This window comes from Eucyclogobius newberryi, unplaced genomic scaffold, assembly GCF_026437365.1.
Source record: "Eucyclogobius newberryi isolate DKJ021-1_F unplaced genomic scaffold, fEucNew1.0.hap1 SCAF_20, whole genome shotgun sequence".
Taxonomy (NCBI): Eukaryota; Metazoa; Chordata; class Actinopteri; order Gobiiformes; family Gobiidae; genus Eucyclogobius; species Eucyclogobius newberryi.
Genome location: NW_027315835.1, coordinates 11,903,404 through 11,923,353, shown reverse-complemented (window position 1 = coordinate 11,923,353; position 19,950 = coordinate 11,903,404). Strand labels below are relative to the sequence as shown.

The following is a 19,950-nucleotide window of genomic DNA, read 5'->3' as shown; positions in this document are numbered from 1 at the left end:
GCTAAAGCTGCAGGGAGATTCCTTGGAACAAAGGAGCTTGATTGGGCAGATATAGAAAACAGGCTAAAGGCGCTAAATGGGAGTCGGAGTGGTGGGGGTCTGCTTGTGGGGAGTCAGAGTGGTCAGAGTGACGAGATGGGGGTGGGGGTGGTCTCCTGTCCTCGCCCAGTCTCGTAGATGCACGGCTACCAAGCAGCGACATCAGTGGACATATTAAAGCCTATAGAATGAAGCCTAAAGAATAAAGCTGTACGGTGGAAGCACCGAACGTCAAAGAAGGAGAGGAAGATGAAGAAGAGTCTCCCTGGAATAAAGCCGGTTGGTCTCTGAAACAACATAGGGTAAAGTCTGAAGAATACAGTCTGGCGTGGGAGAAGGCCAGCTGGAATAAAGTCTAAGGAATAAAGTCTGGCGGTAATGTAACACTTGGATACCAACCGCCATAAAACAACAACAACAACAACAACAACAACAACTATTCTAGTCACAAAAACACATCATGACCTCATGGGCTTTGTAACGCCAAAGCAATGGGAGGAGTACTTTTACGGACTACGACAGAGTCTGAGGACTACGAAACGTCTGAGGAATAAAGTCTGGCGGTAATGCAACACTCGGATGCCAACCGCCATAAAACAACAACAACAACAACAACGGTCCCAGCATCCACGAGAGGGGAGTACAAGAATATTTTGTAAAAGTAGCCCTTTGTGACAAAATTAGACTAAAGCTTTTTATTTCTCTTCAACCAGGAAGTAAGGGCCGAAAGCAGCACTCTGATTGGCTGTGCTTGGGCAGACCAGCCAAGTTTCACTATATTGGCTGTGCTTGGGCAGACCAGCCAAGTTTCACTATATTGTCTGAAAAAAGCTGTAAAAGATCTTTAAAAAAAACTTAATATGAATGCATGCAATATCGCATGTGCCAAAGGGTTTGTGAGAGCAAAGGAACTACCGTAGTTAGAAATTTAATTCTTATTTTTGTGTGGTGAAAAATCCAATTCCCCAACATACATCAGAGAGAGAAATCAAGACATGAACATTTATAAGTATATATTTAAAAAACACTTAAAATCAAGAAGAAGAACAAATCATTTCAATACAGTGCTTTGTTTTATTATAGGTTTCAGTTGTTACAAAAATGTACAGTCATAGTAAACACATTTGTTGTACTAAAGCTTTGTGGCAATTATAGGAATGTATGCAAGAATAATTTCAAAACTACTATTTCTTGTTGCTTTAATTGATGATTGATATATGATTTACAATAAAGTATCTCAAACCCAACACAAACTCTGGATAAACCATTGAAGGGCAACACCTGACCGTATACAACCATTTCGTGAGTCAAACATTGTGCAAGCGCGTGAAGAAACATAGATAATACAGGGTCAAGCCACTCTTTGTGCTAGTCCAAAGCCTGGATAAATAGACGGAGATGCATGAGGGAGGGCATCTAGCATGAAAAGAACCCATTATGTCATTCAATTATCAATTATTAATCATTGGACCCTCAAAGAGAATCCAACCAGGAAAATTAAACTAAAAGTCCAGCCACATGGGAAAACAAGTCATGTACTCTTTGTGCTAGTCCAAAGCCTGGATAAATGGAAGGTGCTACAACAGGGAGGGCATCTGGCATAAAAATACAACTTAATATGCAATTCCCAGAACACTAGAGTTTGCTATTGAGAATCAGAGAGTCCAGCCACAAGTCGTGTACTCTTTGTGCTCGCCCAAAGCCAGGATAAATTGAGATTGATGCATCAAATAGGGCATCTGGTGTAAAAAAAGAATACTCCTGCACATTAGGAGGCAGATCATTTGTCGTGAAGAACTATTGCAGCCACCAAACATATGCATTTGTGCCAGGCCAGGGCTTGGACAGCTTGATATCATAAAATGGTGATTTGCCATGTCAACAATACATAGAAAATAAGGTGTGAATATAAAGACATTTCAGCATATCATAAATATTCTTTAAACATCTAGTGGCAAAACGTCTTTTAGTGAAAAATCCTCGAGCACTTAGTGAAAACTAATTGCTTTGAACAATTTCTTCAATCTATAGCTATTACTTTAAGAGCTTTGCCATTTGTATGAGCGTTCAATACTGCATCAGCCCCTTTGGCCAAATCCATTTTCTCTGCCCTGAAGGTCGAGCGTGGTTTAGTTGGCACAAATTGTTCTCTCATTTAACGGACCATTAAGATCGGAAGCAGCGGATAAACGTCCCGTGGTGGCGTCCGAGCCGTGCAAATAAAGACGTCTCCTACTTTACCTCTTCCTCGTCTTGTTGTGCTTCACCATTTTCTTCTTTTTGATAATCATCTCGTACAGTTTTTCCAGTCCGGGCTGGAGCCCCTGCCCGTCCATGGCGCTGCAGCCCTGCACGTGATGCAAAGTGTACATGGTGAGTTCGTGCGTGGCCAACAACTTCTCCACCTCGGTCACGGACAGCGCGGCGTCCCGGTCCTGCTTGTTGGCCAGGACGAGCACGGGGACGCCCTGGTTCTCGGACGTGCGCGTGATCTTGTGCAGCTCCACCCGGGCCTCCTCCATCCGCTCCGCCTCCGTCGAGTCCACCACGAAAACGATGCCGTCCGTGCGTCGCGTGTAGGACTTCCACAGCGGGCGCAGCTTGTCCTGGCCGCCCACGTCCCACACCTGGAAGTTGATGGCTCGGGACGCCCCCATGGCCACTTTGATCTTCTCCGTGTTGAAGCCTTTGGTCGGGATGGTCTTGACGAATTCCTTCAGCTTCAGTCGGTACAGCAGGGACGTCTTGCCCGCAGAGTCCAGTCCGATGACCACGATGTGAAGCGATTGGAAGTTGGGCAAAAAGGACGGCGTTCCCGGGGCAATGTCGGTCAGCTGGTTCCCCATTTTTGGACCTCGAATGTGTTAATTCCAAGGCAAATCGTTTGCGTCTTCTTTCAGTTCATGAGCAGGCAGGATCAGTCGGTCTGGACTCCTTCACAAAGAAACACACAAGTTAGCATATAATCACACAAAAGAGTCACACATTGATGGTTTGAATACAAAGGGAGTATTAAGAAATTGCAGATACAGAAGCTTTGGGGAAATACTGACAAGAGCAGTAATTACCAACACGCCTTTCGGTAAATGAATGTTTACTTTCAGATAGCGGAACACATTTAAATATAAGGGGATTCACAGGATTGGGTAAGACAGCAATTAAAGGTTCAGTAGGATTTATGTTCTAAACGACCAAACGTTATAAGATACTGGACGTACTGGACATTTTATTTGACATTTTTACAGATTATTATTGTATTTTATTTTTTTACAGGCTTATGCGCCAAAATAGTACATTCTAGAGCTGCGCGATATAAGAAATGATGGTGATAGGGCTGTAAAGTACTGCGATAACAATATTATTGCAATATTTGATATACTGGTTGACAAAAGTAGATTCAGTTATAATTTTAACATATATTCTTTAATAAAACAGCATCGAAATTATACCTTAACAGACAAAACCAAGACTAGATGTTAAATCATGAATAAAATCTATCTTTTTTCTAACATTTCCATTTAAAATACAGTACATTTCTGTCAGATGTTATTGTTTGTGGTGATATCGAATATTCTGTTAGCCAATGCTGCGATACCAATACATTTGTCATATATCGTGCTGTAAATTCTATACATTTACGCCTTGAATCGGGTAAATAAATACTAAATAGCCTAACTAAATAAGCCCAACTACTAAATGTGGTTCTCAGCTTTCTATCTCACAGCCAACCATTTGGGCTCCTCTGACTATTGATTGTTCTAGTTACTCATTAAACTCGCCTTTAATTAGAAACTTCATGCAACACTAAACCCTGTGTAAACCACCTTAACACACAACCACAACCTTTGCGTGTTAAATTGTTTCTTATTTCTACAGATCAAGGACAAGATGTAGTTTCCTGTGGGTAATTGGGTGTCCTGCTCCTGTTATCTGTCCGTATTTGGTCCCGCTTTAATCCTCTTACACTCTAAAACCTGACAGACTGTGCGGCGCAGTGGCGTGTACTTCTACTATGCAACTGCAGTACTAATAATCCCGTTGTTGTTTGCAATCTTGATGCCCATCTCACCACGAGTGCACAGATGTCCCCCCTGGAAGCAACAACGCAGGGGCCCCGGATCATTTCCAGGCAGAAGAAGAAGAAAAAACACCGAAGTAATTCTATTTATAAGAAAATAAATGGAGTATGGTCGAAAATGCGCCGCTGTGATTGGTTGAAACGTTGATTATTGTGCGTAAACTAACATAAAAGCACCAGAATTCAACTTTAATCGGCCCCGCTGAAGCAAAACAACACGATCGAGTTGCACAAATAAGTCCGTTAAGAAGAACGTCAACGTCTTTTGCAAAGTCTTACCTCAGAGACGCGCTGCGCAAAGCGTTATCCGCACGGAATAAACGCGCGCATGGCTCGGTTTGCGGGTGAAAAATGCGTAATTCCAGTGTTTTTTGTCGTGGATTCCGATCTCGCTCAGAGGCAGAAGCAGAAGCGGTGGCGCGTTCGGATGGATGAGCGCTGAGTGCGAGGGGAGCCGCCGCGAGGGGAATGCGTCTGTGCGCCGGGTGACGTAAGGATCAGCTGGGACGCTTTGAAGTGCCCTCTAGAGGCGGAGGAGAGAACTGCAGCGCATCAGAGGGAAAACCGCGCTCCAAATATAATATACAGTGTTTTTTTTTAAATGTGGTGAGATCAGAGGGTGTGGGTGAGGAGGGAACCACGCGTGGAGTGGGCAAGAGAAGCAGAAAAGACCAGAAAAGAGGGAGGAAAAGTCTAGTAATAATTGCTGTTAAAGATGTAGTATGAAGGTTGTTTTGTGTGTGGTTTTTTTGACATATCATTTTATTTTTACATCGAATCTAGTAAAAAGTATTACTTGTATATATATTTTATTTGATGTAAAAAAAAAAATCGGTGTCAAAAAAAAAAATACGATGTCAAAAAAAATAAAATTCAATGAAAAGAAAATACACGATGTCAAAAAAAATGTAATTCGATGTGAAAAAAAAAAATCGCAATAAAAAAAACAAAATATCCTTCATATGAAGGCTCCACATGTAAACAATAAATTAAGAAATAAATAAAAGAAATCACAAATTAAAATTCAAAATAACATGTGCTGATTTGATCTATTTTAATACAAATTGTAATAAAATAAAAACGCTGAAAGATATATATTTTTTGTACTTTTATCCTTCTGAGCGACAATTCGCAGACACTAGCTCCACCCAGTGGCCATTCGCTTTTAAATTCACAGTCAAGGCTGTAATTTAAAGCAACAGTGTGCAACTTTCTGGAGGTGGCTTGTATGATTCCATGGACATAGAAAGTAAAAGATAGATCGTTTTATGATTTACTGTGGAATATAAAAGCAGGTGGAGGCAGGAGTCAGGTTTGTGGAGATGCAATAGCGCGCTAGTTAGTGGCGTCCAGTTGTTGTTGTTGTTTTATGGTCAAGAGCGCTCCAGCCTTTAATATGATCGTGTGCTGTATGAAATCACATGAGCGTTATGACAATGCCTTTTTCTTCAAAGAGAATGTCTAAGAAGAAAGTCTAAATAATGAAGTCTAAAGATTAATGTCTTTTATTTTTTATCTCAAAGTTTCATCATTTTTTGAGAGACATAAAGTGCAAAAACAAATGTAAACAAAGATGATGCAAAAGGAAGTAGGCATACAAAACACATAAATGTACAAAAATGTAGAGATTGTTGAAGTTTATGGGGCAAGCAGACATGATCCTGTCCTATAGCGCCTTAGAATACGATTTAATTCCAGACAAATCCCAAGACAAGAAGCAGAATAATGCCCCGTATGCATCAAAAACGAGCAGAAATTAAATTAAACCTTCGATGTAAATTATATATTATTGGTTTGTATTCACATTATATACGTCATGGGAGTGCACAAATTATACCGATGTAGTGACAGCAAACATGCTTATTTTTCAAATTTACAGAGACGGTGTGAATCGCGGGGCTCATTTGATGACGTTATCGTAGCTGATGGGGTGCGGCACGGTGGAGTTGGTGCCGCAGTCGACGTATTCAAAGGTTTCCAGGGAGAGCTGCTCCATGTGCGACAGATACGAGATGTTCAGGGTCATTCTGGAAATAAAGAAAGCGTCAAAAGCAGAAGAAAAGAGACGTAAAGTCAAATCAAAAGGAACATGTATGCGTCAAAGTAGTGCTGAACGATGGAAATAACTGACTTTACAACCATTTACAAAGCATAAACAGTAGAAAAAGAATACAAACAACATCTAAACTAGTTAACTGAAGGAAGTATTGACAGCTTAAATAATATTAATGGAACGTAAAATGACTCAATAAGGTTAAAATATGTAGGTAAAATTAAGCTTCAATTCAATAAAGATGCTAAAAATGCTAAAAACAGCATTTCCTTTAGAGCAGGATAATTATTGACTGCTAAAATAATCATTAGTTGCAGCCTCTCTCATAAAAAACAACACATTTCCCACAAATTTGAGCATAAAACATGAATATTTCCTGTGGTTTGCGATAGAGTGCTGGGTTTGTTCTGATCTTGATTGACAGGTGCCGGAGACTTACTGCAGTATCACAAATATGGTGTGAATCCTGAAGCTCGTTTTGCAGTAGGTGCTAAAAGATACAGAACAAGGCTTTGACATGAGACTTGTGACTCATCTGGCTTTGATTTGACAAATAATTCACTTACTTCAGGCCTGGGTCTTTGATGGACAGGTTGGTTTGGACTTTGTACTGTAGATCAATGAAGAAAAAGGTCAGGTTACGACAACTAATAATAATGGTCCTGCATCATATGTTTAATGAATATTACAGTTTTTTTTAGTTTATTCAATTAAAATATGTATACAATTAAATTAAAAAATAATTAATGTCCATAAATGGAAATTAATTTAATTTTATGTTGTTGGGGTGTTTTTTTTTTGTAGTTAATAAGGAAGCTAAAAAATAAAATAAAAATAATTTGATGTATGCCCTTTCAAACTTAAATAAAAAAAAAAAAATTGTTGAATGTGCCAGTGGTTTTGTTTCTGTGACATGTATACATTTATAACTCTTATTTATATTTATTGACTTGCTTAAAATATATAAATACATAAAACTGTTCACATCCATAGTAACTTACTGTACATTTGTGGCAATTCAATACTATTACAAAAAAGTAGTTCAAGAAGGGCATTAATATTGTTTTAATACAGTCTATTAAACTGGCCATGAGAGTTCTAGTAAATTAATAATAATAATAAATATAGCCGCAAGCGGCAATGATCGGCCCTCGCCACGCCGCCGCCACGCCGCAAGAGGAGGGGGCGCTAACGCCAATGGTCCTTTTATTACGCCTACTGCTGAATCTGTGACACTCTCACATCTTCTCCCCTTTGTTTTACCATTTAAAAAGCAATTTTATTTTGAATTCTTGGCAAAATGTGCGCACAGAGACCGTGACTTTTTGAATAAAAATGTGTATAACTTTTACCCCTGAAGATGAGTCTCACCAAATTTCAGGTTAATAGGGCTAACGCCCTGGGAGGAGTTTGTGAAAGTATAAAGTGTAAACATGTTCTGGCGATTTCCCCATTGGAATAACGTGGGAGGTTTCGGTCATCGCTACAGCAAAGCCGTAACAATTATGACATGGGTCTCATTGACTTTTTTGACGGGGATGCTAAAATTGAGTTGTGTGTCAAATTTCATATAATTTCGCAAAACTAAACATTTAACCTCCATATAAAATCTGTAGGGGGCGCTGTAGCGCCAAATTAATTTATTTCACTTCAAGTAGGTTTAGGGCAAAGAGTTTAACAACTGATTCTAATTTGACGCAATTCGGACTTTATCTGCGCAAACGGCAGAAATGTTAAATTTGGGAGATTTCTGAAATTCTAGCTAAAGTTTGCGGCTTCGCCGCACAGAGACCGTGACAGGTATCAATGTAATTTGAATAACTTTTGATGTCCCACTCCTCAGTAGCATTTTCACCAAATTTCAGCTTTTTAGGGCCAACGCCCTGGGAGGAGTTTGTAAAAGTACGACGTTTGGAAAAACTGCCGAGTCATGCTTAGCCATTTTTGAACCAATATGGCCGACATTTGGTTGGGCGGACGGCGTTGCCGCAATAATATTTTTTACTTCTCTTGTCACCATCTACCTCTGCGTCAAATTTCATGATTCTACGATCAGATTTTTTTGGGGTCATTTCCTATCTCTCAATGCATTTTTGGTACATTTGGGGGCACTGACGCGCCAATTTATTTTATTTTAGAAAAGGAAAATAGCCAGAATGTAGAGAGGCACGATTTTTAGAGGTGTGCAAATTTTTGTGACTTTTCGTCAATGTTCACTGGGTGAAAAATAGGGGGGTTGGTCCCGAGAAGAAGAAAGAAGAATAATATTCCGATGCGAAAACAATGTTTCCCATTTTTCAAATATCATAAACTATAAGAGCGCTTTCCTACCTCATGGTGTGGGTCCCTGGTCACTGACGGGTACTTTCGTTAATTTTGAGTGGGCTCCGCCCACTTTGTGTTTTTGGCCCTCTATACAGTAATAATGTTAAATTTTTGCATTACATGCTTATATGAACGGAACATGCAAGAGATGGGGAACGTATTCGTGAGCTACTTAGCGCAAATGAGTGCTTTATATGGGGATGACGACCGCGAAATGTAAAGTGCTCGTTAAGTGCGCACTGTTGCACGGGCTTCGCCCGTTTACAACGGTAATGTTCCATTTTCCTACTACTAATTAGTATGCACGGGGCGTGCATGAGTGGAGGAGTGCGTTAGTGAGTGTTTGGAAGTGGGCGAGCGCTTCACGCTCGATTTCGTGCGCACTACGTACGCACTTTCGCAGCCGTGCTTCGCACGGCCTTACGGGACTAATAGGCCTCTCGCCAGCTTGTGGCGCTCGGGCCTAAAAATGATAATAATTTGATTGTATACAAATGATAAGGAAACTGAATGAAGGAAGAAGAAGAAAAACATTGTACAATGGGGGAAAGAGTGGGACTAAATAAGTTCATACTTTCACTTACTCCTCTTAAATTATTTATTTATCGATATATCATAAGTATTAAGACCATTTGTCTGAGGGAAACGCCTGAATCAGAATGTTATCGTCTTCATTGGTTTTGATTTGATACTTATTATTATATACATATTGAATTTAAAATGAAACTAATGCATTTTTGGTTGATTACATTAGTATTTTTGCTGCATGTGCGTCATTATAATAGATCCATTGTCCTGTGTGTTTCATACTGACTGATTTCTGTGACTGGGAGTTGATGAGCGAGACGTTTTTTAAGGTGGTATTGCCCACGATGGTGTCCTGGATCAGGCCCTTGATGTTCAGCTGAACGATGTGAACAGGCACGTAGTTTCCATTGGAGATGTTGAAGACGTTCTGTGGAGAAGAAAAAAGATGCAAACGTGTTATAAAAGTGAAGGAAAAGCAGAACACCTGACAGACTTTGAACAGTCCAGGATCATGTGAATGTGGGCGTTTTATTGGTGCTTGACCCAGTTTTTTTGCAACACTGAAATATGTCGGTGTAATCCCTCATTCGTCCAGGCGTGTTCCATAGTAGAAAAAGCTTCAGTTGTAGTCATCTGGACTCAGTTTGAAAAATTAGACGTTTCGACTCTCATCCAAGAGTCATTGTCAATAAAAGAATTTAGATCGAGAACTCCGATATTAATACTGTTCTGTGGTAAGACCCACCCATTGGGCGGAGCCTTCCTGAAGTAGAAAGAGTTGTTTGTTTCAACAGAAACTCCCCCCTTGTATCTACCGAGCTAGCCTATTCAGAATCTTAATGGGCTATTAGAATCCTCTTTGTCTTTGTGAGACCCTGGCTCAACCACCCTGAGTACCTGATTAGCATCTGAATGTCCTGGTCCTTTACCTTTCCAGGGGTTCAGTAACCCATTATAAATAACAGGAAGATTAAACCTTAGCCCTCCATTTCTGTTTAAAGAAGGTCTTTCTTTTTTAACAAAAATAGCTTCCTTAACTCCTCTTTCAAACCATCTTTTCTCCCTGCTTAAAACCTTCACCTCACCGTCTTCAAACGAGTGATTAGAGGCTTCAAGATGGAGATGCACGGCGCTCTGTGGTCCTGAACTTGTATTTCTTCTGTGCTGATAAAGCCTCTTGTGTAGAGGCTGTTTTGTCTCACCTATGTACCGTTCTTTACAGCTTTCTTCACTGCATTGGATCGAATAAACTACATTGCTCTGTTTTTGAGTCGGCAACTTGTCCTTAGGATGAACCAGTTTTTGTCTTAAAGTGTTTCCTGGTTTAAAATAAACAGGGACTTCGTGTTGTCTAAAAATTCTCTGCAGTTTTTCCGACAGGCCAGAGACATAAGGGATAGAAACACCCTTCCTTCTCTGTTCAGTTTCCCTTTTGTCCTGCTTTTTGGTTCTCTTCACTCTGTTGAGGGCCCAAGCGGGGTAACCACAGGCTGAGAGGGCATTTCGGACATGTTTTTCCTCTTTCTTCTTGCCCTCTGAGCTGGTGGGCACACCTTGAGCTCTGTGTTGTAAGGTTCTGATCACACCCAGCTTGTGCTGTAGTGGGTGGTTGGAACCAAAGAGCAGATACTGGTCCGTGTGTGTAGGTTTCCTATATACTTCTATTTGGAGTTTCCCGTCCTCTCCTCTGATCGTGGAACAATCAAGAAAGGCCAAGCGATTCTCCTTAGCGTCTTCTCTTGTAAACCTGATATGTGGGTCCACAGCATTGATGTGATCAGAGAAGGTTTCCAGCTCTTGTTTCTTAATTGTTACAAAAGTATCATCGACATAGCGGAGCCACAGTTTCCAAAAATACACAAAAAGGAGGTTCCACTCAGACCCATAGTGTGCAGCACAGATTCCATCACTTACAATGTGGCCAAGCATTTAACAACTATATTGGCTCCGCTTGTGGGGAATTCGGTACATCATGTGGAAAACACGCACAACTTTGTGGATAAAGTGAAACATCTCCAACTGGACCCAGATGACCTCATGGTTTCATATGATGTTGTGTCCCTGTTCACCTGCATCCCGACCTCTGATGCAGTAGCAGCGGTGAGGATCAGACTGCAGGAAGACACCACCCTACAGGAAAGGACCAAACTGACACCTGAACACATATGTAAACTGTTGGACATCTGTCTGAACACCACTTACTTTCAATTCCGGGGACAATTTTACAGACAGATTCATGGCTGTGCCATGGGCTCGCCCGTCTCTCCCATAGTGGCCAACCTGTACATGGAGCACTTTGAGAAGAAGGCACTGTCCTCATTCTCAGGCATAGCCCCAAAACTGTGGCTCCGCTATGTCGATGATACTTTTGTAACAATTAAGAAACAAGAGCTGGAAACCTTCTCTGATCACATCAATGCTGTGGACCCACATATCAGGTTTACAAGAGAAGAGGCTAAGGAGAATCGCTTGGCCTTTCTTGATTGTTCCACGATCAGAGGAGAGGACGGGAAACTCCAAATAGAAGTATATAGGAAACCTACACACACGGACCAGTATCTGCTCTTTGGTTCCAACCACCCACTACAGCACAAGCTGGGTGTGATCAGAACCTTACAACACAGAGCTCAAGGTGTGCCCACCAGCTCAGAGGGCAAGAAGAAAGAGGAAAAACATGTCCGAAATGCCCTCTCAGCCTGTGGTTACCCCGCTTGGGCCCTCAACAGAGTGAAGAGAACCAAAAAGCAGGACAAAAGGGAAACTGAACAGAGAAGGAAGGGTGTTTCTATCCCTTTTGTGTCTGGCCTGTCGGAAAAACTGCAGAGAATTTTTAGACAACACGAAGTCCCTGTTTATTTTAAACCAGGAAACACTTTAAGACAAAAACTGGTTCACCCTAAGGACAAGTTGCCGACTCAAAAACAGAGCAATGTAGTTTATTCGATCCAATGCAGTGAAGAAAGCTGTAAAGAACGTTACATAGGTGAGACAAAACAGCCTCTACACAAGAGGCTTTATCAGCACAGAAGAAATACTAGTTCAGGTCCACAGAGTGCCGTGCATCTCCATCTTGAAGCCTCTAATCACTCGTTTGAAGACGGTGAGGTGAAGGTTTTAAGCAGGGAGAAAAGATGGTTTAAAAGAGGAGTCAAGGAAGCTATTTTTGTTAAAAAAGAAAGACCTTCTTTAAACAGAAATGGAGGGCTAAGGTTTAATCTTCCTGTTATTTATAATGGGTTACTGAACCCCTGGAAAGGTAGAGGACCAGGACATTTAGATGCTAATCAGGTACTCAGGGTGGTTGAGCCAGGGTCTCACAAAGACAAAGAGGATTCTAATAGCCCATTAAGATTCTGAATAGGCTAGCTCGGTAGATACAAGGGGGGAGTTTCTGTTGAAACTAACAACTCTTTCTACTTCATGAAGGCTCCGCCCAATGGGTGGGTCTTACCACAGAACAGTATTAATATCGGAGTTCTCGATCCAAATTCTTTTATTGACAATGACTCTTGGATGAGAGTCGAAACGTCTAATTTTTCAAACTGAGTCCAGATGACTATAACTGAAGCTTTTTCTACTATGGAACACTGAAATACTTACTTAGATTGCATAGTTCTTCATAAAAACACATGGACAATATATTCATTCTGAGATTAGAGTGCAGATCACCAAGCAAAAAAAAATAAAAAATTAACATATTTATTACAGCAAGAGTTAAATTTGCTTTGAAAATTGGTCGCTTTTTATAACAATTATCGAATAACATTTCATCAGCATCTTTTTGTACTTCACGTTTAATAAACTTTTCTTTTTTTTTCAGTAATCATGACACATCAACAAAAAGTGACAAACAAATGTTAAACTTATAAACTTTTTAAAACGTTTAAGCTTTTTTCCTCTTATTTCTATATGTTTTACATCCCTAGTTCTGGTTTTAGGTTACCTGATGAAGCTTTTATTTTGCCGTTCATTTAATAAAGGTGCACCATGTCCCTTTTCAGAGTTTGCCATCTCGTTGTCTCCATGGAGATATTATAGCTTTACCGTGATTGTTCTACAGTATGGCATTAAAAACAGATACAAAGTGCACCGTAAACGCTTTGAAATCACTAAAACTATGATTTAAATCCCAATGCGACTTGTTCTTACTCACAGTGATTCCCATTTCAACAGTTTTCGGGGTGAAGAAAATGGTGGTGGACAGCAGCGACACGGGCGTCAGGGTGACGCTCCGGGGAAACAGGAAGAAGAGAACCAAACAGGAAATCAACAAGCAAATAGCTGTGGATATACAGACGTACAGCTTTCTGCAACCACAAACAACATGAAATTGTGGTTAAAAAAAGCAGGGTTTATCATTAATACAAGAGAATATAATAATCATAATCATAATGATACAGAATATTCACTCTGTCTGAAAACTGAGCTAAACTTTAAATTGCAATAACACATTTTTTATTTTACATGTATCACGACAATTAAAGCTGGGAGATATTTCAACTACATTTTCTCAATATTTACCCCAAATAATAATCTGATCAAATATTTGCAATCCCATCTAAACTATGCTTAGCTGAAACGTTATTGTAAATGTGAATTAAACACAAAATATCACTCTATAAGTTGGAAAATTACAAAAAAATCTGCTTTTGTTCAGCTTTTTTACAGTTTCCCTTTATTACAGAAGCAATATCCTAATATCAATTGTTTGTTTTTATTTTTCTATGGATGAATATTTGGGATACTTGTACTTTTTTTTGTAGATTTACCATGCAACTGTATGTTCACTTAACTATTTAGATATAATTGTGAATAAAACACCCTCTACCTCATAAAAAAGCAACTAAAAAGCATAAAAAATGCTTCATATAGACAAGAAAAACAGAGCAATAAGTGTCAGAACTCATAAATTAATTTAGTTTTAACAGGCAAAAGGCTCATATTCGCTCTAATGTGTTTGGTCCTTACGTGCGACTCGGTTTCAAGCGTTTATCATTGCACGCAATCACAGCAACGAGCTGGTCCTCCTGACCTGGGAGGAATAAAAGAGGGAAATAAGAAGTATGTCAAAACAAACACCATATGTTTAATGCGGCACAAATACAGAAGCAAAAACATGAAATGAAACCTCAGGGAGAAAACGCACACAGAGAAAGCAAAATGTGGCGGGAATGAAAAGAAGGTGGCATGATGTAACAGCTTTGACATTATGTTCTCAAACTCTATTAATGCTCAAAGAAACTTATTCTACAAATGCCAAGGAGTCACGTTTAAAGTCCTGGTTTAGTCCCTGGTATGAGCCTCGTTTCATTACATTTTCTTTTGGCGCTGTACTCTTTTGGTTTAAGTGTAGTCCCTGGTTAATGCGCATAAAGGAGTATTTTTCAACCTTCTTTGTGAAACGGCACACTTTGCTGTTGAAAATATTAAAACATTACCTATTTAGGATTTACACTATTTAGAAACACAATGTGATGCCATCTGTGCCACTGTTTCTGGTTCTTTCTCTGGTTCTTCGGATGAATGTTTTGCTTTATATATCGCGTAAGGAGTTTGTTCAATCAGGACACTCCTAAAAAAGGTAAATATGCCTGAATAAATTTAAAAAAATCGAATGAACTAATTCAAGGTGCACCTGGCTTTCAGTTGTGTGGACATGAGTCTTACTTCATCTTTTCATTTTTCATTTTTCATTTTCATTTATTTTGAAACATGTGCCATTGTTGGATTTTAGGATCCAGTTGTCCAATAGGAACAAGAGCTCAAAACACATGCCACGAGCTGATGTCATGAGGTGGTCATCTTCTCTGTGTTCACTGGACTCATCATTTCAAACAATATATTGGCAATCGCAAACACAACTATTGATGTTATTTTGATTTAAAGGGCTTTTCCTTTTGCTGGAAACAGTGGCTCGAAAGGGATGAAACAATCTTTACTAAACACATGAAGCTGTTTAAGTTAAAAGCTAAAAGGCGTCCAAGATTGCTGAAAAACGCCTGAATGAATAATGCAACACTGTTTTTCTGTGTCTTTTTCTTCCAATTCTCTATCCTGCTTACAAAGAGTGCACACGCTTTTTTGCTCGCTCCGCTTGCTATCGCTGCTTTCCTTATTTATTTTGCTTTTTAATCAGTTTTTGTCTTCCAAACATTTTTGCTTTAGACTTTTTCAAGTAAACCAAGGATTTTAAGAACATTTTTCCAGTTTTAACGACATATCTGACGCCAGCGACATGTCCGGGAGAAGAAGGGAGAAAGACTGTGAACGCTGTCGGAAATATCAACAAGAAATTAATGAGCTGAAAACACGGATATTTGTTTTGGAATCTGAAAAAGTTCTTCACGATACCATTCCTGTGTCAACCGATGGTAAGAAGAGCACACTTTTTACAAGAAAAACTGCTACTTTCAACCTAAACCGCAGTGACTCTGTGTCGTTTCCAAAACTGTCTAAAAACCAGAAAGACCAGACTGTTTCTTGGAGCAAACTTGGAGCAAAGCCAAAACGAAACAAAGATAACGTGAAGTCGCCTAAAATTTAGCTCACCAACAGATTTTTACCACTTTCAGAGATGAAATTAAATGAAAAAAGGATCTGTGCCAGGAGCCAAGGTCACGCAGATTGTTTTGGTTGGGGACGGCGCGATAAGTCACGTGACGCATGAAAAGATAAACACACATTCTTTTCCAAGCGCCACTGTTTCTGAGATAACGTCACTCCTTCCAAATATTATGGCTAAGCATGGAGGAGCTAAACAGCTGATTGTGCACGTGGGTGCAGTGGACATGCGGCGGGAACAGACTGAAGTTTTGAAAAAAGACTTCTTGAAGTTATTCGACGTGCTTGATAAAATGGAAATCAAAACATTCATAAGTGGACCTCTTCCAAACATCGACAGGAGGATAAACAAGTTTAGCCGGCTTCTTCAGTTGAACACATGGCTGTCCAAAGAGTGTTCCCCGAGAGGACTACACTACATTGAGAACTTCTATCTGTTCTGGAAACGAGAGGACCTGTTTAAGCTGTTTAAGAGAAATGGCCCCCACCTATGCAGAGGTGGAGTGAGGGTGCTGACAGAGAACCTGCTCCACGCTCTGAGGCATTGGACTGGGCCTGGACAGGGTCCTGAGCAGATAGTTAGAGAAGAGAGGAATGAGAGAAGAATTCCTGCTCCATCAGCCAGAGACCGAGCCAATGTTTCAACATCAAAAGCACCAAAACCTCAGCCTCCACCAAAGGATTCATCAGCGGCTGCTCCACCACCACCAGCAAAGGATTCAGCTCCAGCTGCTCCACATTCACCTCAACCGCCTCCAGCAAAGGAACAATCTTCAAAAGCCTTGGACCCATCTGTGACAAGCCCAACAACATCCCTGCCATCGCCCCTGCCTTCACACCAGCCCTGGGTTCCCCCTGCAACATCTACTCCCACTAAAGATTCATCATTCTCCTTCTCATCTCCACTCTCACCCATGGGCCTTCCCAGCCATTTTGAAAGTCTGATCAAATCAGGCATTAAGATGGCTCCACTCACGGCCAATATAGCAAGGGCTATGTCAATACTTATCAACTCTTCCCTGCACAAGCCGACTACACCAACAAAAGCACCATCCCCCCTCGCCTCTCACCTGGTCCCAAACTCTCCTTGGCTACAAAAGCCCCACCACCCATCCAACCTCGCCTTTCACCTGGTATCTCCCATAGCTAGGATGCACTGGGTCTCAGCGTTGCTAGGACTTATTGTCACATTAAAAATCAAACCAACCCGGGGCCCTATGTAAAAAGAGCCCCCCCTAGTGCCATTTCTGTAGTCACATCATCACACAGATGGAAAAACAAAATGCGAGTCAGGCCCAATCTGAGAAATATGATTCATATTCCCTGTGAAAAGATAAAGCACAGTCCCACTGAAACTAGTCTGAAACTTGCTGTGCTAAATGTCAGATCCTTATGTAACAAATCTCTCTTAATTAATAATTTTATTTCTTCTTATAATCTTGATTTTATGTTTTTAACTGAAACATGGCTTGACAAAAACACAGGAAATGTAGTTCTGATAGAATCTGCTCCACCCAACTTTAAGTTTGAATCTGAAACACGAGAAAACAAAAAAGGGGGTGGAGTCTGTGCTGTCTTTAGAGATGAAATAATTACCCGCAGGTTGTCTTTTGGGGTGTTTTCATCATTTGAGTATGTATCCTTTAAAATGGAGCTAAAAAACGGTCTCCATCCATTCTCTTCATTGTTTTATACAAGCCTCCCCAGCACTGCCAAAGTTTTATTGATGATTTTACTGAGATGCTTTCAGTCATATGCACAGACTTTGATTGTTTGGTCATTACAGGTGATTTCAATGTGCATGTTGATAAAATTTGTGACCGAAACGCTAAAGAGCTTGATGCTGTCCTTGAAACCTTCGGTCTTACTCAGCATGTGAGAGGCCCCACCCACAGCAAAGGACACACTCTAGATCTCATAATTACAAAGGGGATAAATATTTCAAATGTTAATGTGATCGATGTTGCTCTGTCTGATTATTTCTGTGTCTTCTTTGACCTGTCTGTTTCTCCCAAACCACCGGTTGGTCATGCAGTTGTTCAGCGGAGACACATAAGTGATGGCACAGGTGCACTGTTTATGGAAATGATAAACTTTGAAAATGTCTCATGTTCTAATGTAAATGATTTGTTGAACTCTGTTACATCTAGTGTTTTGAATGTTCTGGACACCATCGCCCCTATAAAGGCTAAAATGGTTAAAAATAAGCAGAAGGCGCCGTGGAGAAATGATGATTCGGTCAGGGCACAGAAAAGGGAGTGTCGCAGGGCCGAACGGAAATGGCGCAAGTCAAAGCTCCAGGTTCAAAAAGAGATTTACAAAGAGAAGTTGAACATGTACAACCTTATCTTATGTAGAACTAGGGAAAGATATTTTTCTGAAATAATTGGAAGCTGCAGTAACAACTCGCTTGTCCTGTTTGCCACAGTAAACAGATTAACAAACCCTCCAGCTCAGCTGCCGTTAGAACTCATTTCCACATCCAAGTGTAATGAGTTTGCATTATTCTTTAATGACAAAGTTCAGGGCATTAAAAATGCTATAAATCCCACAATGCAAAAAATTACCCTAAAACCACCAAGACACTTAGAGCTAACTCACTTTGCACCAGTAACTGACAAAACTGTCCATGAGATCATCACCAGTCTGAGTTCATCTACATGCTGCCAGATTTCTAAAGTATGTGCTGAACAGTTTGTTAGCACCATTCACTCACATAGTTAACATGTCGCTTCAATCTGGAACATTCCCAATGTCTTTGAAAACTGCGGTCATAAAGCCTCTCCTAAAGAAGAGCAGTCTTGATGCTGCAGTACTGAGTCATTACCGGCCCATCTCTAATGCGTAAAACTGCCATTTTGGGGCAAAGTCCTTGAAAAGGTTGTTTACCAACAGCTCACAGATTTCCTCCTAATAAACAACTCATTTGATGTTTTTCAGTCAGGTTTTAGACCTCATCACAGCACTGAGACTGCTCTTGTCAAGGTGACAAATGACATCCGCCTGAACACTGACACGGGCAAAGCCTCAGTCTTAATTCTGTTAGATCTGAGTGCTGCTTTTGACACTGTCGATCATGGGATCCTCTTACAGAGACTAGAGGACTGGGTGGGCATCAGTGGCACTGCCCTAAACTGGTTAAGGTCCTATCTGGAAGACAGGAAGTACTTTGTTGAAATTGGTAGCTGTGTCTCAGACCACATGACCCTGACCTGTGGAGTGCCCCAAGGGTCAGTCCTGGGTCCCCTTCTGTTCAACCTCTACATGCTGCCGTTGGGTCAGTTGATACGCAGTGAAAATGTGTCCTATCACAATTATGCAGACGACACTCAGATCTATGTTTCACTATCGGCAGGTGACTATGGACCAGTAGATTCACTCTGTCACTGCATCCAACGGATCAGTTTGTGGATGCAAAACAACTTTCTCCAGCTGAACTCAGACAAGACTGAAATAATCATTTTTGGCCCACAGAAACAAAGAGAAAGTGTTAGTAGTCACCTCCAGAGTCTCACTCTAAAACCTACAAACCAAATTAGAAATCTGGGGGTAATAATGGACTCAGACTTGAACTTTAATAGCCACGTCAAATCAATAACATTAGCAGCTTTTTACCATCTAAAAAACATTGCCAAAATCAAAAATATAGTGTCAAAACCAGACTTAGAGAGACTTATCCATGCGTTTGTCTCCAGTAGATTAGACTACTGGATATGTTAGTGCCATATGAACCATCTCGGACTCTGAGGACCTCAGGGACCGGCCTCTTGCTGGTGCCCAGAGTCAGGACAAAACATGGGGAATCTGCGTTTCAGTTTTATGCAGCTAAAATCTGGAACAGTCTTCCTGAAGATGTGAGACAAGCTTCTACTAGATAGTTTTAGATCTAAGCTAAAAACAGTTTTGTTTAGCTGCACATATGACTGAAACAATTTTTTCTTTGCACTCTTCTCTTTTGTTTGTGATTTTACAAGTTTAGACAATCAGTTGGATTGATAATTTTGAATTTAGTTAATTTTATTGTATTTCTGTTTCTGTAATTTCTTTGTGATTAGAATGCATTTTTCCTGCTGTGTGAAGCACTTTGAATTGCCTTGTGTATGAAATGTGCTCTACAAATAAACTTGCCTTGCCTTGCCACTTTGATGCAACTTGACCACCACAAACTAGACGATAGATGATGCAGACGTAAGTAAAGAGCCCGTCCCACCTCTGGGTATCCGTCCCGTGCCTCTGCAGGTGGGGCAGGTGTCTCCGGAGCCGTTGTGGTCCATGGCCCCGTACGAGGGAGGATGCTGCATCAAGCTCCTGACTTTCTCCACAGTGCGTCTCAAAGAGGGGTTCTCCGCCGCTGCAGTCACCATTT

At 40.6% G+C, this 19,950-nt stretch overlaps 2 protein-coding genes across 2 annotated transcripts; both read right to left on the bottom strand.

Annotated features, from left to right (window-relative positions):
- Positions 1-1,090: 1,090 nt before the first annotated feature.
- Positions 1,091-4,513, bottom strand: arl4d (ADP-ribosylation factor-like 4D). The gene is made up of 2 exons (XM_072456192.1): positions 4,397-4,513; positions 1,091-2,973 (listed from the first exon to the last, which is right to left on the bottom strand). The coding sequence occupies exon 2, from the start codon at positions 2,883-2,885 to the stop codon at positions 2,277-2,279; it is 609 nt and encodes a 202-aa protein (XP_072312293.1). The 5' UTR covers positions 2,886-2,973; positions 4,397-4,513; the 3' UTR covers positions 1,091-2,276.
- A 1,355-nt stretch (positions 4,514-5,868) lies between these two features.
- On the bottom strand, positions 5,869-19,950 carry tmem106a (transmembrane protein 106A). Its single transcript, XM_072456934.1, has 7 exons — positions 19,795-19,950; positions 13,992-14,055; positions 13,177-13,330; positions 9,310-9,450; positions 6,737-6,780; positions 6,610-6,660; positions 5,869-6,144 (listed from the first exon to the last, which is right to left on the bottom strand). The coding sequence occupies exons 1-7, from the start codon at positions 19,946-19,948 to the stop codon at positions 6,018-6,020; spliced, it is 735 nt and encodes a 244-aa protein (XP_072313035.1). The 5' UTR covers positions 19,949-19,950; the 3' UTR covers positions 5,869-6,017.